The 27,890-nt window shown below is 41.4% G+C and overlaps 1 protein-coding gene across 6 annotated transcripts in view; it reads right to left on the bottom strand.

The window, feature by feature from the left end:
* Positions 1 to 24,657, bottom strand: part of MAPK8IP3 (mitogen-activated protein kinase 8 interacting protein 3) — a 101,326-nt gene extending 76,669 nt beyond the window's left edge. For 3 of the 6 annotated variants that reach the window (XR_011559848.1, XM_070761104.1, XM_070761103.1), the window contains exons 1-4: positions 24,153 to 24,657; positions 12,000 to 12,120; positions 10,540 to 10,610; positions 8,395 to 8,486 (exon numbers count right to left, since the gene is read on the bottom strand). Coding sequence is in view for 5 of the 6 variants with exons in the window: in XM_070761104.1 (XP_070617205.1) it covers positions 8,395 to 8,486; positions 10,540 to 10,610; positions 12,000 to 12,120; positions 24,153 to 24,470 (602 nt within the window). In the remaining variant the exon portion in view is untranslated. The remainder of the gene's footprint in view (positions 1 to 8,394; positions 8,487 to 10,539; positions 10,611 to 11,999; positions 12,121 to 24,152) is intronic. The other 3 variants (XM_070761105.1, XM_070761106.1, XM_070761107.1) reach the window with 2 other exon arrangements.
* Positions 24,658 to 27,890: the final 3,233 nt, after the last annotated feature.

The following is a 27,890-nucleotide window of genomic DNA, read 5'->3' as shown; positions in this document are numbered from 1 at the left end:
CACCAATGTTTTCAGTTTTTTGAGGGAGGAAGAGATTTAAATACAATAACGACTCCAGTTTCAACCAGATTTTTTATAAACGTGTTCCTTTCTTATCCTAAAGATTGGAGATGGTTAAAATGAGAGTCAAACTTCTCCTCGAGTGACTCAGCTTCCTTTGAACTGATTCCAAAATGGAGATTTAATCCCGGTGAAAAGCAGCTCAGAACTTCAAATGTAAAATTGAATGCTCTGGAGAAAGCAATGACGGGAAAAGCTGATGAGCCTCTTTTAAATTCCCCTATGGCGAAGAAGTCATATGAGTCACTGCTCACAGTCACTCATGCCCTCATCACCTCGAGGCTCGACTACTGTAACGCTCTCTACATGGGGCTACCTTTGAAAAGTGTTTGGAAACTTCAGATCATGCAGAATGCAGCTGCGAGAGCTATCATGGGCTTCCCTAAATATGCCCATGTCACACCAACACTCCGTAGTCCACATTGGTTGCCGATCAGTTTCCGGTCACAATTCAAAGTGTTGGTTATGACCTATAAAGCCCTTCATGGCACCGGACCAGATTATCTCCGGGACCGCCTTCTGCTGCACGAATCCCAGCGACCAGTTAGGTCCCACAGAGTGGGTCTTCTCCGGGTCCCGTCAACTAAACAATGCCGCTTGGCGGGACCCAGGGGAAGAGCCTTCTCTGTGGCAGCCCCGGCCCTCTCGAACCAACTCCCCCCAGAGATTAGAATTGCCCCCACCCTCCTTGCCTTTCGTAAGCTACTTAAAACCCACCTCTGCCGGCAGGCATGGGGGAACTGAGATACTCTTTCCCCCTAGGCCGTTACAATTTTATGCATGGTATGTCTGTATGTCTGTTTGGTTTTTATTATAATGGGTTTTTAATTGTTTTTAGTATTGGATTATTATTATATGCTGTCTTATTATTGCTGTTAGCCGCCCCGAGTCTTCGGAGAGGGGGGGCATACAAATCAAATGAATAAACAAATGAATGACTGAATGACTGACTGAATGAATAAATAAATAAATAAATAAACAAACAAGCAAATAAATAAAAATATAAATAAATAAATAAAAATATAAATAAATGAATGAATGAATGAATGAAGGAAGGAAGGAAGGAAGGAAGGAAGGAAGGAAGGAAGGAAGGAAGGAAGGAAGGAAGGAAGGAAGGAAGGAAGGAAGGGGATCAACAGGAACAAATGTAATAACCTCATGAGTAGTTAACAAAATCTCCAAACTGGCATCTTTTCCAAATTTTGCCACTTAAGGACATGGACTTCTCCCCTAGCAGGAGACTAAGAGGGGGTCTTTGAACTTTCTTTGGGGGAAAAAAAAGAACTATCTTTCTCATGTATTTTATAGTAGCCACTGTTAATTTTTGTTTCTGGGCATCAAAACAACAGCTGCAACCCACACACCCCTCCAATAATGCTGAAAAACTGAAAAAGAAAATATTATAATTATGTAAATATTATAAAATTACCCAATACTGCAAGAGTTGAGATCTTAGCAAACTAAATAGGTATCACTTTAAATGGTACCTATTGTTTCTACTTCAAACATGGTGGTCTGAGCAGACATTGGAGCAAGTAGCCCATCCCAACACTCTATACACAATTTATGGAGATAACAGGTATGGCTATCAGGCCTGATTCACACTCTGAACTTGTGCTCAACAAAGCTCAGGTATGTTTTTCTCTGAAGTTCAGAAAAGAGACTGTCCCACTTTCCTTTAGCAGAAGTACAAAACAGCAAACTATGGTTGGTGATCAGAAGTTCCATGATGAGGATGAACATGATGATGATGAACATGATGATGATGATAAGAGAAAACTCAACCCCTTCCCCAGCTTAGAAAAAGTCCGCCAAATTACCTTTTTCTCCATGATGGGTGGTGACTGAAGTGACAAACAGAGAACAGCCAACACAAGAGAGGTAATGGTACAAGAAGCAAGACAAGAGAACAACCATTAGAGTGTGAAAGTCATGCAAGCATGCATTGACATGCTCAGGCAACATGCTCATTAGAACAGAGATTGACACGCTGGCCCAGAGCTTCACAAGCACATTGTGAAGCAAGGATGAGACTATCATATGTACAGTTACACTGCGTTGCTGGTCTCCAATGTCAAGAAAAGTGATCTTTCTTTATTGTATAAGACACTTTGCAAAGATTGGAAATAGTCATTTCAACGTAGATTGCACGGTTTTATCATTCCAACAATGGTTTCTGCATTCATGGCAGGAGATGGCAACTGTATAACGCTTGCAAAATATAGTAAGCCAAAATTTTATAGAACTCTTGTTTTGGAGTATAATTCTTTAAAATAAGTCAGGGATCATAAATCAAGAACATATAATAGCTTTCATCTCTAGCTTCTTCTTAGGAATGGGACAAATAAGAAATTGGAGGGGGGGGGACTTGATAATATTGATACAGATAATAGTTATACAGTGATACCTTGTCTTACAAACTTAATTGGTTCCGGGACGAGGTTCTTAAGGTGAAAAGTTTGTAAGATGAAACAATGTTTCCATAGGAATTAATGGAAAAGCGATTAATGTGTGCAAGCCCAAAATTCACCCCTTTTGCCAGCTGAATCACCCGTTTTTGCGCTGCTGGGATGCCCCTGAGGTTCCCCTCCATAGGAAACCCCACCTCTGGACTTCTGTGTTTTTGCAATGCTGCAGGGGAATCCTAGCAGGGGAATCCCAGCATCGCAAAAACAAGTGCTTCGCTGGCAACGGAAGTCCAGAGGTGGGGTTTCCCATGGAGAGGAGCCTCAGGGGAATCCCAGCAGTGCAAAAACGGGTGCTTCACTGGCAACAGAAGTCCGGAGGTGGGGCATCCCAGGGGCGATGGTGAGTTTGTAAGGTGAAAATAGTTTGTAAGAAGAGGCAAAAAAATCTTAAACCCCGGGTTTGTATCTCGAAAAGTTTGTATGACGAGGCATTTGTAAGATGAGGTATCACTATACATGAATTTACCTATGACTAGATCTCATAATATACTTATTTTATATTGAAGGACAGAGATGACTTGAATGGAAGACTCAAACTGGACATAACCCTTAATGCTTAACCTTTTTCATAATCTCAGGAATATGTAAATATGTATTTTTTTCTTTGTGATTCCTTTTTCTTTTTGTTTAACCCAATAGAGCTCTTAGATCATGAAAGCAGAGAGAGAAAGAAAGAAAGGACTAAACATTTCAAAATAAATCAGTTCCTTTTATGTGGAAATGAATACTCCTGAAGTCCTAATCATGGTTTTCCAATATAATATTTCATCTGGCTTACTGACAATTTTCTCTATGTCTCCTAAAACTGTACCAGAAAATACTTGGGTAGATATACTGTATACAGTGTTCCCTCGATTTTCGCGGGTTCGAACTTCACGGAAAGTCTATACCACGGTTTTTCAAAAAATATTAATTAAAAAATACTTTGCGGGGTTTTTCCCTATACCATGGTTTTTCCCACTCGATGACGTCATACGTCATCGCCAAACTTTCGTCTGCCTTTAATAAATATTTTTTTAATAAACTTTAATAAATAAACATGGTGAGTAATAATCTGAATGGTTGCTAAGGGGATGGAAAATTGCAATTTAGGGGTTTAAAGTGTTTAAAGTGTTAATGGATAGCCAAAAATAGTGTATTTACTTCCGCATCTCTACTTCGTGGAAATTCAACTTTCGCGGGCGGTCTCAGAACGCATCCCCTGCGAAAAGCGAGGGAACACTGTATTCTAATAAGAACTGCTGATTTTCTTCTAATGGTGACAACTGGGAAGAAAGTAGCAAGTAGGTTTATGGTTGGTTTTTGATTGCCTTCATCTAAAACTCAAGAATTGTTTATTGGGAGTGGGGTATAGATCTCATGCGAGTTCCCCAAAAGGTTTACAAATTACCAACATTTCAGGGGAAAACTCAAAACTTTAAAAATAGCAGGATTTAAAAGAACAGCAGAAAAGACGGGAGGATGACTCTCAGATCTGGCTTCATACTACTTCACATTTTAGTGATCCTAAGTTTATTGAGGATGGGGACATTTTTCCATGTGATGATGGGAACACGGAAACATTCCTTGTGACTTGTTTCCATTAGAGTTTCTTTCTATGAGTTCGACACACATGAGTTTCCACACACGTCTGTCCCAGTGGTAACCGGAACCAGAATACTGTATCTCCGGGACCGCCTTCTGCCGCACGAATCCCAGCGACCAGTTAGGTCCCACAGAGTTGGCCTTCTCTGGGTCCCGTCAACTAAACAATGTCGTTTGGCGGGACCCAGGGGAAGAGCCTTCTCTGTGGTGGCCCCGACCCTTTGGAACCAACTCCCCCCAGATATCAGAGTTGCCCCCACCCTCCTTGCCTTTCGTAAGCTCCTTAAAACCCATCTCTGTCGTCAGGCATGGGGAAATTGAGACTTTCCCTCCCCCTAGGCTTATAAAATGTATGCATGGTATGTCAGTATGTATGATTGGTTTCTAAATTGGGGTTTTAAATTAACTTAAATATTAGATTTGTTTACATTGTATTATTATTGCTGTTAGCCACCCCGAGTCTTCAGAGAAGGGTGGCACACAAATCTGATTAATAAATAATAAATAAATAAATAAACTATCACACATATCTGTCCCAGTGGTAACTATCACCATCATCTTGGAGTTAGGATAAGTTTCTCCTAGAACAGTAAAATGCTTGGACTACTCTTTGTCTCTACCCAATGCATTCTGTACCTTCCTAAATAAACAGTTTTTGAAATCTCAGAAGTTGAGTCTTTCTCATCCACAAGATCTGTGAATGAGGTCCAAATTCATAATCAGATCAGAAAAATATATGTTCTTATATGTCATTAAACTCCATTAATATTTTTCTAGGGTTGAGTTCCCCAGTTTCTTGAAGATGTGTGGTGTCCACAGAATTTTGGGAGTTGGCTGGGGAATTCTGGGAGTTGAAGTCTGCACATCTCCAAGTGGCCAAGATCGAGAAACATTGTCAGGGGATCCTCAATCCCTGTGCTCATCCTGTACAACAGGGGTGTCAAACTCGATTTCATTGAGGGCTGCATCAGGGTTCTGTTTGACCTTGGAGGGCTGGGGTGGGCATGATCAGAGTGGGTGTGACCAGCTCGATGTCACTCGTGTTGGGGACGCCTATGGTGGCCTGACGCTCTGCCAGCAAAAACAGGCTCCCGAGCTCCATTTTGGCTGCAACAGCCTCCTGCAACCCTCTGCCATCAAAAACAGAGCTCAAGGGGGCTACACGCAGCCCTCCCAAGCTCTGTTTTCATTGGCAGAGGCATTGCGGGTCAGTCCACTCCGTGGCCTGCATTGCCTGCCAATCAGTTTCCGGTCACAATTCAAAGTGTTGGTCATGACCTTTAAAGCCCTACATGGCATTGGACCAGAGTACGTCCGGAACCTCCTGCTACCGCACAAATCCCAGTGGTCGATAAGGTCCCACAGAGTTGGCCTTCTCCAGGTCCCGTCGACTAAACAATGTCGTCTGGTGGGCCCCAGGGGAAGAGCCTTCTCTGTGGCGGCCCCGGCCCTCTGGAATCAACTCCCCCCGGAGATTAGAACTGCTCCCACCCTCCTTGTCTTCCATAAACTACTTAAGGCCCACCTATACCGCCAGGCATGGAGGATTTGAGACACCTTTCCCCCAGGCTTATTATAATTTATGTTTGGTATGTATGTGCTGTTTGGTTTTTAATTATGATAGGGTTTTTAGTTTTTTTTAATATTAGATTTGTGTCAGCATAATATTGTTTTTATCGTTGTTGTGAGCCACCCTGAGTCTTTGGAGAGGGGCGGCATACAAATCTAATAAATTATTATTATTATTATTATTTCCAGGGCAGCCCCAAGGGCCACCTCAAAGCATCCTGCAGGCTGGATCCATGAGTTTGACCCCCCTACTGTAGAAAATCTGCCCCTCTGAATCAGTTGTTGCCATATTATTTTTGAGTCGCAAAAAAGAAGGCAAGCTTCTCAAACTCATAGGAAGAGACTCTAATGGAAACAAGTCGCAAGGAATGTTTCCGTGCTCCCATCATCACGTGGAAAACTGTCCCCATCCTCAATAACCTCGGGAGTTACGGAACACGTTCTGTGCTCATACACACATCCCCATTCTAAAGTATACAGAATATCTCCACTTTTTTAAAAAGAGGGGGGGATCGTAGCACAATCACAGCGCCAAACACATGCAGAGGTGGGTGAGATAAAAAACGTGGACAGTTGAGTACAAGTACAGCCAGATACGAGCCAAATACAAAAGAGTCAGTCCTTTCGTCCCCTGTCCAATTGTCTTTCCTTTCTTTCACCTATCATATATATTCTCTTCCTTTCGTATATCCTCTCCTCTAAGTTCACTTTTACCCTTATATATATTACCACATGTCTATTTTTCTTCCTATGTATTTGTGTATTGGACAAATGAATAAATAAAATGAATAAAAATAAACTGACTGAGATGAAGGAAAAAGACTCCTGATATTGGTTGTTGGGTCACAGAAGATTTGCAGAGGATACCAATCCCCACAGCACGTAGGGATTTAATTAAACAACCTTCTTTTCTCTCCTCTGGAAGCAAGCCTATTCACTCCAAAGATGGACAACTTGTCCAACGTTGAAGAGATTAATGCTCCTGCTGTCTCCATGATCTCAATCGCTGTTCTATCCCCACCTTTGTAATTTATAACCCCATTTCAGGGTGGGTCTGTCCCTGCCTAGGACACAAGGCATCTTGAAGCAAGAGACTGCAGATAATAATCCTCATTGGGCTCCATTCCCCACCGCAAGCTGTAAGCTGTTAAGACTAAGTCAGAAAAGGTTTTGACCTTCTACAGATGTTCCTCTACTTACAGCAATTCATTTAGTGACCGTTCAAAGTTACAATGGCACTGAAAGAAGTGACTATGACCATTTTTCACCCTTATGACCATGGCTGAAATTCAGATGATTAGCAATTGGCTCATATTCAATAAGAAAATTAAAATAAAATAAAAACTTTTTAAAAATTTGCAGCGTCTCTGGGTCCCCTTTTGCGATCTTCTGAGAAGCAAAGTCATTGGGGAAGCTAATTTCACTTAACAACTGAGTTACTAATTTAACAACTGCAGTGATTCACTTAACATCAGTGGCAAGAAAGGCCATGAAATAGAGAAAAATTCACTTGACAACAGTCCCGCTCAGCAACAGAAATTTTGGGCTCAGCTGTGGTCATGTACATGGTAGATCTACAAGGTAGATGTACAAGTCAAGTACATGGTAGCCTTTCAGCAAAAAAATTCCTGCAGGCCTAAAAAAGGTACAACTGCTTTTAGAATTATGTTAACTTCAAGAGGATTTATTTAATCTCGCAATGAGTGCTCCTTCCTAACTACTGTATTTTCAAAGAGTGCATAGCTCTGGTTTATAGTTCTTTAAATTTTGGGCTCAGCTGTGGTCATGTACATGGTAGATCTACAAGGTAGATGTACAAGTCAAGTACATGGTAGCCTTTCAGCAAAAAAAATCCTGCAAGCCTAAAAAAGGTACAACTGTTTTTAGAATTATGTTAACTTCAAGAGGATTTATTTAATCTCGCAATGAGTGCTCCTTCCTAACTACTGTATTTTCAAAGAGTGCATAGCTCTGGTTTATAGTTCTTTAAAGTAGAACAGGAAGACACAAATATAATTTCCAGCATTTTGGCCTTTGGACTCTAATTACTTTAAAGTATTTGTTTCTAATCTCAAATAAGACAAACTTCTTACCAAGGAAATTTACTATTTACAAATAGTATTTGTATAGGAAATTTACTATTTACAAACTTCTTACCAAGGAAATTTACTATTTACAAATAGTATTTGTATAGGAAATTTACTATTTACAAACTTCTTACCAAGGAAATTTATTATTTCCTTACCAAGGAAATAGTAAATTGGGAAAAAATGGGGGGAAGGGACCATCTTAAAGGAATTTACATTCAAACTTTTAAAATATTTTTTAAAAATTCTATTGCGATACAAAACGCATTCACATTCACTACCCTTTGAAATCATGCTTCACAACATCTGGACAAAGTACTGAACCCCTGGAGATGAAGGTCTAAACTAGCTTTTCAATGACCATGCCAAAGGGAACAGTGAAACAAGCTGTGTTTAACACAACTAGAGGCATTTCAAGCATTTTCCCTTCACTCTCCCCATGCAGATCCCACCGTCGTAATTCACCCTCCCTTCCCAAGGAGGCTCAAAGATGCAGCCCGGCTCATCTATCGTCCCAAGATGCTCATTTCGGTTACGTGGAGAGAAACATCTATGCAAGATCAGAACAGGCTTTTTTGCCTTGAAACCCTACTTCCTTAGGGGCAGAGCCGTGGGGCACACCCTACCTTCTCCCAGATAGGCCACTCTCGTTTTGGCTGTTTCCAGCGACCTGCTGCATCTTGGATCTCTCAATGTGCTCCACATAGGTTTGGATCATCTGTCAAAGAAGGGAAGAAAAAGAAAGATAATGCTTAATCCGGATTCCCTTTCCAATTTGAAATGGGAGCAGAGTCCAACTTTTTCTGATTTGGAAAATGCTTTTGCTTTTCAACAACAACAACAAAAAAGTGTTATGGCTTTTCTGTACAGCAGAGGCAGAACTTAACAAACTTCAGCTATGGCTGAGTTGTGATGCTGCAGTGGTTAGAATTAGTGTTGGGTGAACCGAACCCACACAATTCGGGTCCGTAACGAATTTTGAGGTGTTTGGCATGCCAGACCCGAACCCGATTTTTTTAAAAAAAATCGTGCTCCGGTTCGGCGTTTGTGCTGAACACCGTGAAAGCCACCGCCCGGCTGTCATCTGCTGAGAAGAGGAGGAGGATCCGGGCGCTGGTGGTGGCGGAGGAAGGCGAACACCGGGGAGCTGTCAGCCAGTCGGGAGGCTGGGAGGGTGGCACAAAAGGAGCTGGGGAATCCCACGAAGAGATTCCAGGGGTGGAGCTTTGACGTCACGTATACCGGCAGGTTGCTAAGGACGCCAAGATGATCACTTCCTAGATTCCATGGAATCCAGGAAGTGATCACCTTGGCGTCCTTAGCAACCTGCTGGTATACGTGACGTCAAAGCTCCACCCCTGGAATCTCTTTGTGGGAGGGATTCCCCAGCTCCTTCAAAGGAAGGTCTTTTCACGTAAAAATAAAAATGTTTATTTTTATGAAAAAGGACGCCGCAGCGGCGCTGCAAGCAAAAAGCGGTCCTTTCCTGTAAAATTTTTTTTTTTTTCATTTTTACGTGAAAGGGCCTCCCTTTGCTTGCAGCGCCGCTGCGGTGTCATTTTTCGTAAAAATAAAAATAAATAAAAATAAAAAATCCGTAAAAATAAAAAACGATGGGATTGCAGGGGCGGAGCTTTGGCGCCACAGACCGTTTGGGTTCGGCCGAATTTTGCGTGAAGTTTGTCCGAACTTGCCAAACCCGAACACCATTGGGTTCGCCCATCACTAGTTAGAATGAAGTACTGCAGGCTATTCCTGCTGAGTCCTGGCTGCCGGCAGTTTGGCAGTTTGAGTCTCACTGGCTGAAAGTTGACTCAGCCTTCCATTCTTCCAAGGTCAGTAAAATGAGGATCCAGACTGTTCGGGGGCAATTTGCTGACTCTGTAAACTGCTTAGAAAGGGCTGTAGAGCACCACGAAGAGGCATATAAGTCTAAGTGCTATTGCTATTGCTGTAGCTGATTGGATGTTGCATTAGGAGCCCCGGTGGCACAGATGTTAGAATGTGATATTGCCGGCTGACTCTGCCCGCAGTATGGAGCCTTCTACCGCATGAATCCCAGCAGCCGATAAGGTCCCACAGAGTTGGCCTTCTCTGGGTCCCATCGACCAAACAATGTCGTTTGGCAGGCCCCAGGGGAAGAGCCTTCTCTGTGGCAGCCCCGGCCCTCTGGAATCAACTCTCCCCGGAGATTAGAATGGCCCCCACCCTCCTTGTCTTTCACAAGTTACTCAAGACCCACCTATATCGCCAGGCATGGGGGAATTAAGACATCTCCCCCAGGCTTTCTTATATTTTATGTTTGGTATGTATGTGTTGTATGGTTTTTAAATTGTTGGGGTTTTTAATGTAATTTTGTTATTAGATTTGTTCCATTGTTATACTGTTTTTATTGTTGTTGTGAGCCGCCCCGAGTCTTCGGAGAGGGGCGGCATACAAATCTAATAAATTGAATTGAATTGAATTGAGTCCAATCCTAACTGATTCAAGGTTGACTCAGCCTTCCATCCTTCTGAGGTTGGTAAAATGAGGACACAGATTGTTGGGAGGCAATATGCTGACTCTGTAACTGTAAAATATCATGAATGTATATAAGTCTAAGTGCTACTGTGCTCCAATACCCACCACAGTAGAATAGAAGATTAGAAAAGATGGAAAACTAGTCCCATACATCTGAAAGGAGCTAGGGCTATTGCTGCCATTTATTTTTAGACCTATACATTCTAAATAATAATAACCAGATTTCATCCATCGTAGTAAAGAGGAGATACCTCTGTGTGCCGCTGGTGTAGAGCGTTGTATTCTTTCTTCATTTCAGATTCACGCTCCTCCAGCCGGGATACTGTCCATTATTTAAAAAAGAAAAAAGAAAAGAAAAAGAAGTGGATTGAGGAGAAATGGATCACTGTGAGAAAGACAAGTTGTAAAAGGAATGAGGATATTTCTTCAAGCTTGCTCTAGTTTACTCCCAATGCTTTGTTATAACATTACAAATCAACAAAAGAGTAGGTTGTGCCTCGATTTCCTGGTGGCCTTAAGCACCAAGAAGCACGTACTTTACAGGTAGAGATCTTAGATTCATTCTCTGAACTTTTAAACCAAGCTAGAAATAGCCAAACCTTGAGACTAGTCAGACCACAGTTCTATCTAATGTAATGGCACCTTTGTAAACAAATTGGATTTGGTTCCCTATGAAAACTTATTTGGAAGGCCAGGAAATGAAACAGGAACCTTTTGCATTCCAGTAAATGCTTTACCTATGAAGCCAACTAGCTTTGTTCATGATGCATTCAGGGAAATCCATGCAAATTCCACCTCTCACAATACTAGACAAATTCCACCTCTCACAATACTAGACAACACAGTATCAACAGTAGAGACCTTCAAATTTCTACGTTCTATCATATCTCAAGACCTAAAATGGTCACCTAACATCAAAAACATCATCAAAAAAGCACAACAAAGAATGTTCTTTCTGCGCCAGCTCAGGAAGCTCAAACTGCCCAAGGAGCTGCTGATACAGTTCTACAGAGGAATCATTGAGTCTGTCATCTGCACCTCTATAACTGTCTGGTTTGGTGCTGCAACCCAACAGGACCGACACAGACTTCAGAGGATAATCAGAACTGCAGAAAAAACCATTGCTGCCAACCTGCCTTCCATTGAGGACCTGTATACTGCACGAGTCAAAAAGAGGGCGGGGAAAATATTTACTGACCCCTCACATCCTGGACACAAATTGTTTCAACTCCTACCCTCAAAACGTCGCTACAGAGCACTGCACACCAAGACAACTAGACACAAGAACAGTTTTTTCCCGAACGCCATCACTCTACTAAACAAATAATTCCCTCAACACTGTCAGACTTTCTACTAAATCTGCACTTCTATTCTACTAGTTTTTCTCATCATTCCTATCACCCATTTCCTCCCATGTTGACTGTATGACTGTAACTTGTTGCTTATATCCTAAGATTTTTATTGATATTGCTTCTTCATTGCTTATTTGACCCCTATGACAATCATTAAGTGTTGTACCACATGATTCTTGACAAATGTATATTTTATTTTATGTACGCTGAGAGCATATGCACCAAGACAAATTCCTTGTGTGTCCAATCACACTTGGCCAATAAAAATTCTATTCTATTCTATTCTATTCTAAATTCAATAAAATCTGTGTATGGCATGCGGTAGAATATGGCCAAATTCTGTCAATGGCTGTACTCACTCTGGTCCGCATAGTTCTTGGCCTTCAGCTCCAGCTGCCGTGTTTGAAATTCCAGGTGCTCCACCTGAACCTGCAACTCTTTCTTTTCCTGTTCCAGTGCATCTTCAAATTCAATAAATTTCTATGGAAGACAGAAAGAACAGAGAGCAAAGAAATTGTGACTTTTCACTACAAGCTGTAATCAATCAAAAACTGTTCCTTCTTTCAAACAGTGCAATTTTCCCATGAAAATGTGTTATTTTTAAGCATATAACAACTGTGTCACTTAAACAATATTTTGGAGTCTTGTTTTTTTATTTAAAAAAATTATTTTGGCTTTGCCCAAATGTTTTTTTTTCTCTCTCCACACCAGAGGTCTTCAAACTTGGTAACTTTAAGACTTGTGGACTTCAATTCCCAGAATTCTCCAGCCAGCATAGCTTGCTGGAGAATTCTGGGAGTTGAAGTCCACTGGTCTTAAAGTTGCCAAGTTTGAGGATCCTTGCTCCACACTGTAACATTTCTTCCTTTGACTGCAGTCCGGGATTCAGACCTGAAGGCAAAACACAAGATTGTAACAGATGTTTACAATCTTTAAACCATGCATTAGTTTGGCCAATTCCCCATTATTGATCTGAAGCACTATACACCACTCCTTGTGTAGGTACAAAAATCTCCATTATAAAGCCAGCTCTCTGCATCACCCAATTCCCAATCTATCTTGGTTTCATCTGTTGAAACCCCCTGCTGAACCATGATAGTGTCACTGGCTGGTTCCTCTCTGGCTCTACTATTTCCCCTTTATTTACTGACCCCTCGAATCCTAGACATAAATTGTTTCAACTCCAACCTTCAAAACAATGTTATAGAGTACTGCACACCAGAACAACTAGACACAAGTTTTTTCCTGAATGCCATCACTCTGCTAAACAAATAATTCCCTCAGCACTGTCAAACTATTCACTAAGGCTGCATTTATTATTTAGATTTGTATGCCGCCCCTCTCCGCATTACTATTACTATTAGTCTTCTCATCGTTCCTATCACCCATCTACTGCCACAAATGACTGTATGACTGTAACGTGTTGCTTATATCATTATTATTATTATTATTATTATTATTACTACTACTACTATTATTATTATTATTATTAATCAGATTTGTATGCCGCCCCTCTCCACAGACTCGGGGCGGCTCACAGCAATAATAATACAATGTAAACAAATCTAATATTTAAGTTAATTTTAAAACCCCAATTTAGAAACCAATCATACATACTAGCATACCATGCATAAATTTTATAAGCCTAGGGGGAGGGAAAGTGTCAATTCCCCCATGCCTGACGACAGAGGTGGGTTTAAGGAGCTTACGAAAGGCTAGGAGGGTGGGGGCAACTCTGATATCTGGGGGGAGTTGGTTCCAAAGGGTCGGGGCCGCCACAGAGAAGGCTCTTCCCCTGGGTCCCGCCAAACGACATTGTTTAGTTGATGGGACCCGGAGAAGGCCAACTCTGTGGGACCTAACTGGTTGCTGGGATTCGTGCAGCAGAAGGCGGTCCCGGAGATATTCTGGTCCGGTGCCATGAAGGGCTTTATAGGTCATAACCAACACTTTGAATTGTGACCGGAAACTGATCGGCGACCAATGCAGACTGCGGAGTGTTGGTGTGACATGGGCATATTTAGGAAAGCCCATGATAGCTCTCGCAGCTGCATTCTGCACGATCTGAAGTTTCCGAACACTTTTCAAAGGTAGCCCCATGTAGAGAGCATTACAGTGGTCGAGCCTCGAGGTGATGAGGGCATGAGTGACTGTGAGCAGTGACTCTTGGTCCAAATAGGGCCGCAACTGGTGCACCAGGCGAACCTGGGCAAACGCCCCCCCTCGCCACAGCTGAAAGATGTTTCTCTAATGTGAGCTGTGGATCGAGGAGAACGCCCAAGTTGCGAACCCTCTCTGAGGGGGTTAGTGATTCCCCCCCCCAGGGTGATGGATGGACAGATGGAATTGTCCTTGGGAGGCAAAACCCACAGCCACTCCGTCTTATCCGGGTTGAGTTTGAGTCTGTTGACACCCATTCAGACTCCAACAGCCTCCAGGCACCGGCAGATGTTTTAGGGGAGAGGCAGTCCTACAAATAGCTTGGCCCCAAGTCATAAAGGGCTTAAAAGGTGATAACAACCAGCACCCTGAATTCTCAATCTTCTTTGCATGATTCTACCTAGTGGAAAAACATTTACCCATCATGACACTATATTGTAAGCTGGCACAGTGTCCACTGTTTTTCTTCATTGTTTTCACAAAGTGATCGAAACTGATACATTTTGGGAAACTGACAAATATTCAACATAAACTCTATTTAATATCCATCATTGGTTTTCAGAAAGTTCCAATGAAGCAAAGAGATAAGGAATCTAGTCCACTGCATACTTCTAGTCTTTGTCAATAAAATACTGGATTCAATTCTGTTCACCTTCCTTGAACTTGGAAACATAGAGAGAAGCTAGTTTTCAAAATAATTATTAGTACAGTAAAAAAAACCCAGTGTATTTATGAGTAGCCTGTGATGCTACCGTATCCTTAATAAAAATAGACTAATCCACAAGTCTTGACCATAGTTCCCTCTAAGCTGAGCAGTGAGCAATCACTCACTTAAAAATCATCATCAACTCAAGAGTTTTTCAAACCTGCCCAGAAGCCGAGAGGGAAAGAGTGAGAGGGAAGGAGAGAGAGAGGAAGAGAGGAAGAGAGAGAAACGGATAGAAAAAAGAGAGGAAGGAAAAGAGAAAGAAAAAGAATGGGAGTAAGGAAGAGAGAAAGAAAATCAAAATCTAGTTTGAAACTAGTTCAACTATTTAAGTGGCATTTTGATATTGATAGAGTTGCCCTCTTATGAGCTCACTGTTATAGACACATAGTACAGTATTTCATTTTGAAATTCTCTGAGGCAAAACAGGGTGGGTTTTTTATTTGTTTGTTTGTTTGTTTGTTTATTTAATATTTCGGTGCCGCCCAGTCCCAAAGGGACTGCCGCTCAGACACTATACTTTTCCGCCCACCCCCCCCCCCACCCCAAAAATTAGAGGGAACACTGGTCTTGACTACCTGAATAATTCTAATTTTATACTAGCAAAGAAATGGAAATGAACCAATGTCTACAAACATGATGATCATTCAGAGCCAAACCATACTGAAATCTTTTATTACAGAAACTCAGTACCCTGGAGTTTTATTTCTCTTCTGCCAATTTAAGTCATAAGCTGCAAATGCCCAGCTGGGGAAGGACGACAGCTCAGTGGAAATGGTATATACTTTGAAGATAGAAGTTTCCAATACGTATTTGATTTTTTTTTTTAAACATTCTAGTATCAGATGATGTGAAAATCCTTTGGCTTGGTCCCAGAGAACCATATTCCTCTTTAAATAATATGCTGCTAAATAAGCAAAAGGCTTAGACTTATGTCACTTTGATCTCTCTTAAAATACTGTCAGTGGCAATCGGTTTCACAAATTAGCAAGTATTAATAAGGTTTCCCCCCCCCCCTCTTTTCTATCAGAGTGGAATTTCTAAGTGGAATATCTGGCATATCTTTTTTTGCATTGGTCATTTCAGAAGATGCTGCTACTCAGCCTAATAATTATTGGTATTTTAAATGGAATGGAATGGAGAATAGAATAGAATACAAGTGCGAGTACACTAGAGTGCCTTCCGTCCCCTGTCCTACTGCTCTCCTATATCTCCTATACCTTTCTTATATTCCTATATCTCTTCTATTCTTTCATTGATATGTTCTATTACTTTATCTTCTTTTCTATTATTTCTTAGATATATTTTACTATGAGTATCTCCTCTATAACCTTCGTCATGTATTTTATTATGTGTATATAGATATATACCCACTAAAACCCTCAGTGTGTATTGGACTAAATAAATAAATAAATAAATAAATAAATAAATAAATAAATAAATAAATAAATAAATAAATAAATAAATAAATAAATAAATAAATAAATAATAGAATAGAATAGAATAGAATAGAATAGAACAGAATAGAACAGAATAGAACAGAACACAACAGAATAGCAAAGTTGGAAGGAACTTTGGAGATCTTCTAGTCCAACCCCCTGCTTAGGCAGGAAACCCTACATCACTTCGGACAAATGGTTATCCAATATTTTCTTAAAAACTTCCAATTCTGGAGCATTTACAAATCTGGAAGCAAGTTGTTCCACTGACTGTTCTAACTGTCTAACTTCCAATTGTCTAAATGTGATTGTATGGAATACTAAGACCGGATTCCCAAAATTGTTTGTTTAATCATAATTTTTAAAAAATTATTATTATTATTATTATTATTATTATTATTATTATTATTATTATTATTTATTGGATTTGTATGCCGCCCATCTCCGCAGACTCGGGGCGGCTAACAACAATGATAAAAACAACATGTAACAATCCAATTAATAAAACAACTAAAAACCAAATATACACACAAACATACCATGCATAACTTGTAATGGCCTAGGGGGGAAGGAATATGTTAACTCCCCCATGCCTGGCGATAAAGGTGGGTCTTGAGTAATTTGCGAAAGACAAGGATGGTGAGAGCTGTTCTAATCTCTGGGGGGAATTGATTCCAGAGGGCCGGGGCCGCCACAGAGAAGGCTCTTCCCTTGGGGCCCGCCAAATGACATAGTTTGGTCGACGGGACCCGGAGAAGGCCAACTCTGTGGGACCTTATCAGCCGCTGGGATTCGTGTGGTAGAAGGCGGTTCCAGATGTATTCTGGCCCAATGCCATGTAGGGCTTTAAAGGTCATTACCAACACTTTGAATTGTGACCGGAAACTGATCGGCAGCCAATGCAGGCCACGGAGTGTTGCAGAAACGTGGGCGAATCTAGGAAGCCCCACGATGGCTCTCGCGGCCGCATTCTGCACGATCTGAAGTTTCCGAACACTGAAATGTGTTCATTAAAGCCAAGTCAAAATTAAACAAATTATATCAAGGCTTAAAAACTATCTATTCTGACTGTACATATGTCAAGAGTGAAACATTAATGGCTACATGCCTCATTCATTTGAACTTATCATTACAGTTAGAGGCGGGAAGTGTTGATTACAAATGGGTCAGTTGGCGAAACAAAACTTCCGACAGTCCCATGGAGCCTTGTGACAGTCTGGAAATTTTTCAAGGACATATTAACAGGTGTGAAGAGGAAGGCAGATGGTTCTCACAACAAGATAACTGGTTTACGTGGGATCCTGGGGATTGGGCAGGGAAATTCTTTGCCTAATACCATGAACTGGTGCTGGAGAATTTCAGAGTTAGTTTTACCTTAACAATACCGTGCTATATATTCAAGAAACTAGCAAGATTTTCATAAATGAAAATGATCCTGGACTTTTATTGGGATACTCAATGGTGATAAGAGGTCATACATGTAACAGGGTTTCCCAATCTTTTTCCCTGTATTTTTTTCTTTTATGTACACTGAGAGCATATGCACCAAGACAAATTTCTTGTGTGTCCAATCACAATTGGTCAATAAAGAATTCTATTCTATTCTATTTTAAACAAGCTCCAGGTTGATGTCTATGGATTTCAACGCCCAGAATTTCCCAAGAAGCATATTTGGAACTTGCTTAAGTTGGAAAGCAGCTGGGGTGGTGCAGCAGGTAGAGTGCTGTACTGCAGGCCACTGAAGCTGACTGTAGATCTGCAGGTCAGTGGTTCAAATCTCATCACTGGCTCAAGGTTGACTCAGCCTTCCATCCTTCCGAGGTGGAGGACCCAGATAATGGGGGCAATAGGCTGGCTCTGTTAAAAAGTGCTATTGCTAACATATTGTAAGCCGCCCTGAGTCTAAGGAGAAGGCTTGGCATAAAAATTGAATGAATGAAAAAATAAAATAAAATAAAATAAAATAAAATAAAATAAAATAAAATAAAATAAAATAAAATAAAATAAAATAAAATAAAATAAAATAAAATAAAATAAAATAAAATAAAATAAAATAAAATAAAATAAAATAAAATAAAATAAAATAAAATAAAATAAAATAAAATAAAATACATACATACATACATAAATGTATAAGGCAGAATGCACGGATTAATAGCTTCTCTTTCCTTGTCAATTATTTCAGGAATTTAATGTTTGTGACAAATATGCATGTGTTGGTGTAGAGGGCAAAGGAAAATGGATTTAAAGGATTAGAGGGCAACCAATCCAGAGAAAAGTTTTCTGACCTTGGGCCAAGGAAGTAATTTAAGAAAACATCTCAGAGAAGCTACTTCCTAGTTCACACAAAGAAAAAAAAGGAGGGAGAAAGCTGATCATATTGATTTCTGGTCTTTCTAAATACAGACATGTATTTTGGGGGGAAAGAAAAGAAAAACTCAATTAAGAAAGCAGGAAAATTCAGAACGGTTCAGGATAATTTTATGTGATTGTCCAGGGATTTTAGGGAGATACACCCTCATATTTCTATCGCATCTGCACATATTTCTTCTACTATTCTCACAGCCGTCTATCAGAAAACTGCAAAAACTAAGAAAATTGTTAGGCAAACCACAGATTTATATTTCCCATCAAGCCATGTTAACAGTGGTATATTGAGTCATAATGGTTGCACAGGAATAAGACATTAAGCCATAATTGATTGGTTTTCATGCTTCTAGTTCAAAAGTACATGCTAAATCAGCAAAAAAACATATCCAGATTATTTGTGCTGAGCCTAATATGTTTACTCAACTAACGTATAAACACAGTGCAGCTCATTCTAGAAACATAGAAACATAGAAGACTGACGGCAGAGAAAGACTTCATGGTCCATCTAGTCTGCCCTTATACTATTTCCTGTATTTTATCTTAGGATGGATCTATGTTTATCCCAGGCATGTTTAAATTCAGTTACTGTGGAATTACCAACCACGTCTGCTGGAAGTTTGTTCCAAGCATCTACTACTCTTTCAGTAAAATAATATTTTCTCATGTTGCTTTTGATCTTTCCCCCAACTAACTTCAGATTGTGTCCCCTTGTTCTTGTGTTCACTTTCCTATTAAAAACACTTCCCTCCTGAACCTTATTTAACCCTTTAACATATTTAAAAACATACATATTCTCTTTCAGTACTTCTGTAGTACTCAAAATTTTCTAACAATCAACTATTTCTTCCCTAATCTAAGAATCTAGAGACCTGACCCAGTCAAAATGCAGCAAATTTCTCTTACTGTTTTATCCAGAGAAGCAGGCGGCTATCTTAATACAGTTATTTAAAAAATCAGCACTTCTTCAATAGCAATAGCATAAGGTAATACATGTCCACCCTTCCACCTCTCACAATACTAGAGAACACAGTATCAACTGTAGAGACCTTCAAATTTCTAGGTTCTATCATATCTCAAGACCTAAAATGGTCACCTAACATCAAAAACATCATCAAAAAAGCAGAACAAAGAATGTTCTTTCTGCGCCAGCTCAGGAAGCTCAAACTGCCCAAGGAGCTGCTGATACAGTTCTACAGAGGAATCATTGAGTCTGTCATCTGCACCTCTATAATTGTCTGGTTTGGTGCTGCAACCCAACAGGACCGACACAGACTTCAGAGGACAATCAGAACTGCAGAAAAAGCAATTGCTGCCAACCTGCCTTCCATTAAGGACTTGTATACTGCACAAGTCAAAAAGAGGGCGGGGGAAATATTTACTGACCCCTCACATCCTGGACACAAACTGTTTCAACTCCTACCCTCAAAGCGTCGCTACAGAGCACTGCACATCAAGACAACTAGACACAAGAACAGTTTTTTTCCGAACGCCATCACTCTACTAAACAAATAATTCCCTCAACACTGTCAGACTGTCTACTAAATCTGCACTACTAGTTTTTCTCATCATTCCTATCACCCATTTCCTCCCATGTTGACTGTATGACTGTAACTTGTTGCGTATATCCTAAGATTTTTATTAATATTGCTTCTTCATTGCTTATTTGACCCCTATGACAATCATTAAGTGTCGTACCACATGATTCTTGACAAATGTATATTTTATTTTATGTACGCTGAGGGCATATGCACCAAGACAAATTCCTTGTGCGTCCAATCACACTTGGCCAATAAAATTCTATTCTATTCTATATAGAAGGTAAATCCCCCTGGATTTGACTTGCCTGGATCGTGATTATAATATTTTGTGAGCTCACCCTACATAAAGCAAGATCAGAGTCGTAAAACAAAATGTACTGAAAGTTGTCAAGAATAAGAAATTGGACTTGTTTCTAATTTAGGCAAGAGTAAAGGAACTGTATTAATGCACTTGTGATGGTTGTCAGAGTGTGTTAGCCACAAAGTGCTTTTACAGAAATGGGGATGTAATTATGTGGGAGCTCTCATTTCTTTCCCAATGGACAGCTGGCCATCTCAGTCCTAATCTCACCATTGGCAGAAACACAATAGGAGACCAGGCCTCCCTGCTGAATTATTTATTTATTTATTTATTTATTATTAATTTATTAATCAGATTTGTATGCCGCCTCTCTCCGTAGACTCGGGGCGGCTAACAACAATAATAATACAATGTAAACAAATCTAATATTTAAGTTAATTTTTAAAAAACCCAATTTAAGAAACCAATCATACATGCTGACATACAAGGGGAGGGGCGGCATACAAATCTAATAAATAAATAAATAAATAAATAGGTAGGTAGGTAGGTAGGTAGGTAGGTAGGTAAGTAAGTAAGTAAGTAAGTAAGCCTAGGGGGAAGGGAAAGTCTTAATTCCCCCATGCCTGATGACAGAGGTGGGTTTTAAGGAGCTTACGAAAGGCAAGGAGGGTGGGGGCAACTCTGATTTCTGGGGGGGAGTTGGTTCCAAAGGGTCGGGGCCGCCACAGAGAAGGCTCTCCCCCGAGTCCCGCCAAACAACATTGTTTAGTTGATGGGACCCAGAGAAGGCCAACTCTGTGAGACCTAACTGGTCGCTGGGATTCGTGCGGCAGCAGGCAGTCCCGGAGATAGGAGATATTCTGGTCTGGTGCCATGAAGGGCTTTATAGGTCATAACCAACATTAATAGAAAGACACGTCCAAGAAAGACAAATCTGGAAAAATGGGGGGGAGAGATTAATCCTGACTGCACCATCTTCAATGTTAAACCTCCTAGCCTCCCATCTCAGCAAAATATCATCAGTAAAGCAACATTTCAAAATAATGAAACTGAAAGCACATTTGTGGGACAACTGCGGGACAAAATTGGAAGAGATTAGAAGGTAACTGTGGTATAGAAAAGCAATTCTCACAAGCCCATCACCCACCATAGCCAGACATGTTTATTGCCTAACCATGGTGTGATGAAGATTACATGACTCATGAAGATTGAAACCATTGCTTGCAACTAACAGTGTCTGAACTCAGTTAACATACTAAGAGCACATGAAATGAATCAGGTCACTGGGTGAAATGATTTTAGTTTGTGTTCTGTCGGGCTCTCTGGTAGAATCCTCCCGAAAATGCACAGATAGAATTTCAGACACACACACGTTTGACAATTCAAAACAATGTTCTTTATAATGAAAATTCACTTAAACCAAGCCCTCTTTTGGTATAGCCAAGAGCACTCGTCTCCAAACAAACTGGTAATTTGTACAAGTCCCTTATCAGTTCTGTGATACTTAGCTTGCAGCTGTGAGGCAATTCACAGTCCTTCTCCTTTCACAAAGTGAAACATACTTTGCTCTGGTTTAGTTTCAAAGCGGGGAAAAATCAGCACACAAAAAGTCAAAGTCAGCAAAGCAGGCAGATAATCCTCCACAATGGCCAAACCCACAGACTGCTATTTATAGCAGCCTCACTAATTACCACAGCCCCACCCAAAGACAGGTGGCCTCATTTTCTTTGATAACAATCTCTCAGTTGTTGCTGCCTATGCATCGCTCTCCGCATGCGTGGCTGTATCATTAACTCTTGTTCTGAATCCAAGGAGGAGATAGATAATTGATCTCCTTCTGAGCTGTCTGCCACACTCTCCTCCTCCCTGTCACTCATGTCTTCTTGGTCAGAGGAGCCTACATCAGCAGATTCCACCGGGAGCAAAACAGGCCTGCAGCATGTGGATGCCTCCCCATATCCACAGTCCTTGGGGCAGGAGCTGGGCCAGAGCTAACCACAACAGTTTGTAGCTCTATTTTGGCTTTTTATCTCAACAAGCAAATAGATCCAAGTTGCTGGAACAGCTGGATTCACATAGCAGTTCAAATTTAATTTAGAGGAGTCAAGAAATTCTTGCAGATCAAATGCATCTACTAAGTTATTCAAATGGACTTTCTGGCCACTTGCCACCACCAAAAAAGACCTTTTTGTGTTTGGTTCCTCCTTTGTTTACAAATGTATCTTTTTATTCTATGCAATGATAGAAAGTATATTTTTGCTGGCATTTTTATCAGCTACAAACATTCCTTTCACTAGGCATGGATGGTGCATCCAAATGTTAAATGGAAGAAAAGACAATCACTTGGAAGCAAGCTAAACTTCTGAATATCAAAATCTAAAAAAGGAGGGGGGGGAGAGAGTATATTTCCAAAAATTGGGACAGATAAACCATATTTTTCCAAAAAAAAAACCTAGCTGGGTGACTTTCTGACGTCCTCCGAAAATAAATTATCTCGTTTTGAGACAGAAATTAATACAGAGACAAGCCAATCTATTTGGCTGACTGCCAAGGAGAATAGAAAAAGCATTTGGATGAATGCCTCCATAATATACCAGCAGTTCCCACATCTAGCAACCTCTAATTTTTATTTTTATAAATATTTATTATTATTTTTTATAACTAACTAACTCGAGGCGGTGAATATACATAATACTACTTTCCTCCTATTTTTCCCACAATTCTGTGAGGTTAGTTGAGCTGAGAGAGACCCGCCAACCCAAGGTCACTCAACCAAATTCACGCCTAAAGTGGGACTAGAACTCACGGTCTCCTGGTGATTGGTCCAAAATCATCCAGCTGGCTTTCGTACCTAACGCAGGACTAGAATTCACCAACTTCTGGTGACTGGCCCAAAGTCACCTAACTGGCTTTCAAGGATAAGGCGGGACTTAGATGCAGGGCCTCCCAGTGATTGGCCCAAAATCACCCAGCCAGCTTTCATGCCTAAAATGACACTAAAACTCATCTACTCCTGGTTTCTAACCGGGTGTCTTAATTACTAGACCAAATAAGCTCTCAGATTGTTGGATGACAGTTCCTATTATCTTGAGCAGAACAGCTCATCAAGGTTGGAGATGAGAATGAGAAGCAAAAACTTCTGAAAGATGACAGACCCACTGGAGGTTAGGAAAATGGGATGGCTGATCCAGAACTGTTTGATGGGATTGGGGGGGAAAGTGATGGGGAAAATGAATTATTCCCCACTATGCCATTTATTCATTGGAAACCAACCTCATATTCCTTGCCCTCTTTTCCCCCATAAATCACGGAAGATTTCCAAGCCACTCTTCTCTTTGCCCTTCAAGAAAGCCAATTCACAACTGATTCAAGCCCTGAGACGATTTAAGCCAGTGTTTCCCAACCTTGGCAACTTGAAGCTATCTGGACTTCAACTCCCAGAATTCCACAGCCAGCGAACACTGGCTCGGGAATTCTGGGAGTTGAAGTCCAAATAGCTTCAAGTTGCCAAGGTTGGGAAACACTGATTTAGGCCACCTCTCCCAATGCTTTTCTACACCTGCTTTAATTTTTTTTAAAAAAATTATTTTAATCCACCCTAAGAGAAAAGCAGCCAGAACCTTCTTTCAGACACAGCCCCTGCCTGAAAAGAGTGGAATAGCTATAGCTCAGCCCCTGGCAGGGAGCTTCTGCCCCTCACCCCCAAGGAACCGATCCAAAGCTCCCAGCGTAATAAATCAGCCCGATGTTGTTCCTGCCACAGAAGAAGCTGCTACTCCTCCGATGGCTCTGATGTAGTGGTGAGGATGGAGAGGGAGCGATGGAGGGGTGGATGTTCAGCTGCAAGGGAGGGAAAGGGTGGCTCTACTCGCGAGTCAGAGGGCCGGAGAGGCCTCGTAGCCTTCCCACCCTGAGCTCCACGGCCAAGTCCGGGCCTCCGGCTCGCCCTCCGGGGTGGGGGACGGGGAAGTGGGGGAGGTTCTGCCCGCCTGGCTCACCTCCTCGGCCTGCTTGCGCAGCGCCTTCTCCCGCTCGTACTGGGTGAGGAGCTGCTCGTTGTCCTCCCGCAGCAGCTCCAGCTCCACCTCGTGCTCCTGGTTGTCGGTCAGCACCGAGTCGAGGTTCTCCAGCACCGTCACCACCAGCGGCATCAGCTCTTTCACCACCTCCTCGTCGTAGCAGCGGATCAGGCGCTCGAACTCGCGGTAGATGCTGTTGGCCAGGCCCGAGACGCGCTCCGACATCACGGAGCCCGAGCAGTAGTCGTCCCCCGGGTAGCCGCCGACGCCGCCATCGTCCAGCTGGATCTCCAACATCTTGGCGGACGAGGAGGCGCCGCCGCCGCCGCCGATGCGCTTCCCCTCCGCCGCCGCCGCACCTGCTCGGCCGGCTTGCAGAAGATGGACGGAGGCAGCGGCAGCAGCAGCGGCGGCGATGATGCTCCCCCGGCCTCGGCTTCGGTCTCCCCCCACTTCTCCGGCGCTCGCTCGCTCGCCCCTGCCCTGCGCCACTGGCCACTCCCGTCGCCCGCCTCTCTCTCCCCGGCTCTCCTGCCTTGCGCGCACAGGCGCAGCAGAGAGGCAGAGGCGGCGGCGGGCGGACGGGCAGGCGCTGGCTCTTCCCGGAGGGAAGGCTGAGAAGGGGGTCTCTGGGGAGCCCCCTCCCCCGCACAGGGAGGGGGCTTTCATTCATGAAATCTCTGGGTTGGATGGGCCATATAAACAATCACAACAAGAAGGAAGGGCTCTTCTTAGTTTGGAGAACGTAGAATGATAGGGTTGAAAGGGACCCTGGAGGTCTTCTAGTCCAACCCTGGTTCATTTCTGATTTCCTTTGAGTTTGATGGGATGGATACACAAGATCATAGAATAAGAGGAGGAGGAGGAGGAGGAGGAGGAGGAGGAGGAGGAGGAGGAGGAGGAGGAGGAGGAGGAGGAGATGGAGGAGATGGAAACTGCCTTTTCTCCAGCTCATTGAAGCTTTCCTAGAATCTCCCTTCCTTGTTCACCCAACATCCCAGCGAGGCTGGCCAGCAAAGGGAAAGCAACGGGGACAACCCAGTGCCTGGCTCAAAATGACCTTGAAACTGGATTTTTTTTTTGGTCCTCCTTCAGTGCTGCGATCACTGGCACCTTATCTGTTCAAAATAAAGTCTTTTTGGAGGGAGGGGGAGTTGGAAGAGGCAATTGCTCCTGGACCCATCAGCGTGTTCAGACAACACAGTGATTGAGAGTAATGAAGGAACTGGCAGGCGCAAGTCTTTAGCTTGGCTGATTGGAAACTTAATTTTGTTTGCAGGCTTCATTTGTTGTGTGATTCCATGCGTTGCGCAGGTCTTAAAAATGAATTCATTCAGTGAGTAAGAGCACATCAAGTCCCTGCTTTCCCCTCAAACGTACTGGAAATGAACATGATTGGTAAATCCACAGTAACTGAATTTAAACATGCCTGAGATGAACATAGTAGATACTTGGAGCAAACTTCCAGCAGATGTGGTTGATAAATCAACAGTAACTGAATTTAAACATGCCTGAGATAAACATACGGTATATCCATCCTAAGATGAAATACAGGAAATAGTATAAGGGTGGACTACTAGATGGACCAGGAGGTCTTTTTCTGCCGTCAATCTTCTATTATTATTATTATTATTATTATTATTATTATTATTATTATTATTATTATTTATTAGATTTGTATGCCGCCCTTCTCCGAAGACTCGGAGAGGAACATAAGAGGGGCCCTGCTGAATGGGGCCAAAGCCCATCGAGTCCAGCCTTCTGTGGCCCCCAATGGCCCCCCACTTGTCCAGGGGGACCTTGAGCAGAAAGAGAAGGCAAGACCCTCCCTTTCCCTGGACGCCCTACAAGTGGTACCCAAGAGTGGTACCCATAGAGGCGGCACTTGGACACCTGTTTCGAGAAGGAAGGAAGGAGGGAGGGAGGGAAGGAAGGAAGGAAGGAAGGAACATAAGAACAGCCCTGCTGAATGGGGCCAAAGCCCATCAAGTCCAGCCTTCTGTGTCCCATAGTGCCCCCCCAATTGTCCAGGGGGACCTTGAGCAGAAGGAGAAAGTAAAACCCTTTCTATGTAACAAATAGATGGGTAATTTTTCACTCAAGGAAATTATATAAATTGACTAAAATCTCATTTCAAATACTGCATTAAGAATTTCTTACACACTCCTTGTTATTGGACTATTGATATTGATAGATAAATGGATGGAAGAAATGCTATTAACATTGGTACAATTATAAAAAAAAGGGGAATGTCTCAAATTAATATTTTGACCTGGACTTTCAGAGCCTTGAAGAAAGCCTTTGAATGCTGCTTCCAAATTTGTCCATTATATTTAGTCCATCCCAAAGGAATCATTCCTCATTTTGTGTTAATGAAAATGGAATGAAAGATCTCTTCTAAGAAGATGCTGGCATTAATTTCCAGAACAAGCTGGAAACATAGAAGATTGAAGCCAGGAAAATACCACATGGTCCATCTAGTCTGGCCCTTATACTATTTCCTGTATTTTATCCTAGGATGGATATATGTTTATCCCAGGCATGTTTAAATTCAGTTACTGTGGATTTACCAACCACGTCTGCTGGAAGTTTGTTCCAAGCATCTACTACTCTTAGACTTAGTAATGTATAGAATTAGTAATTGCATTTTTAATACTGTATATAATCTTTTCCAAGGCAATTTACAGGTTCAAAATGTTAAAGGATAAAATATTTTCCCAAAAATAAACAGAATAAAGTTTGTTCAAATAGTTTAAATATCTGACTTTGAGCCAAGTCTGTTTCTAGTTGTGAAATTATGTAATATAAATCTGTATGGAATACAAGTAAAATTATTTGACCCCCAGTTCCACAAAGTCCACTAAACATTCTGATTTACGCCACAATGTAAGATTGTGTTACTGCATATACCACTTATTTAAAGTCTCCATCTAAGTTACACTAGGAGTAAATCTATTTATCCAATATTTCCCATTCAATTACATGGCTGACGGATGGAATATGCTTTCTATTTGATAATGCAACACGGCTTCCCCATCATAAAAGTTATTACTGGGCTAAATGGAATACCCTTAGGATGTATCCTTGCATCATACGAAAGAAAATTAAGAATTGTCAGTCTAAAAGGACAGACTAAAACCCATCTGCATATCCTAGGAGTAGGAATAGTAATAGTAATGAATAGTAATTCCTACTGATAGTAATAGTAATATAAGATCATATTTTACTATTACATTGGTTGTTCAAAGTTTCCTTTTCTATTCAAATCTAATATATATAGAAGAAAAATCCTTGTGTCTGATTTCTATGTCCATACATTACCTTTAATAAATAAATATTCCATAAAATAGATTTGTGGTCTGATTAGCCTCTTTACCAGTCTATGAATAAAATTTAATTGCACCTAAATGAAGTTATACTGGTTATCACCAACAATAATCTCACTATTAACTTCTCTGCAGTTTCCTCCCTGCAAATGCTGTCCTATTCTATGATGTATAATGAATGAAAATTAATATTCCTGCTACTTTCCATTTATTTTTTACTCACTGTTTTAAATACTGTGCCTTATTGATATCTTACTGTATTCTTGAATACAATAACAGTAAACCCATGTCTACCTAGCAGTAATGGTTTGATCCCAAAAATAATTGCTTGTAGAAACAGTTGATTTTAAACTTTCCCAGTAATTTAAATGGGGCTTGCACAAGATAATAT

The sequence above is a fragment of the Erythrolamprus reginae genome, chromosome 9, assembly GCF_031021105.1.
Source record: "Erythrolamprus reginae isolate rEryReg1 chromosome 9, rEryReg1.hap1, whole genome shotgun sequence".
Classification (NCBI taxonomy): Eukaryota; Metazoa; Chordata; class Lepidosauria; order Squamata; family Dipsadidae; genus Erythrolamprus; species Erythrolamprus reginae.
Note: the sequence above shows the minus strand (reverse complement) of the source record. Positions and strands in the feature narration are given on the sequence as shown.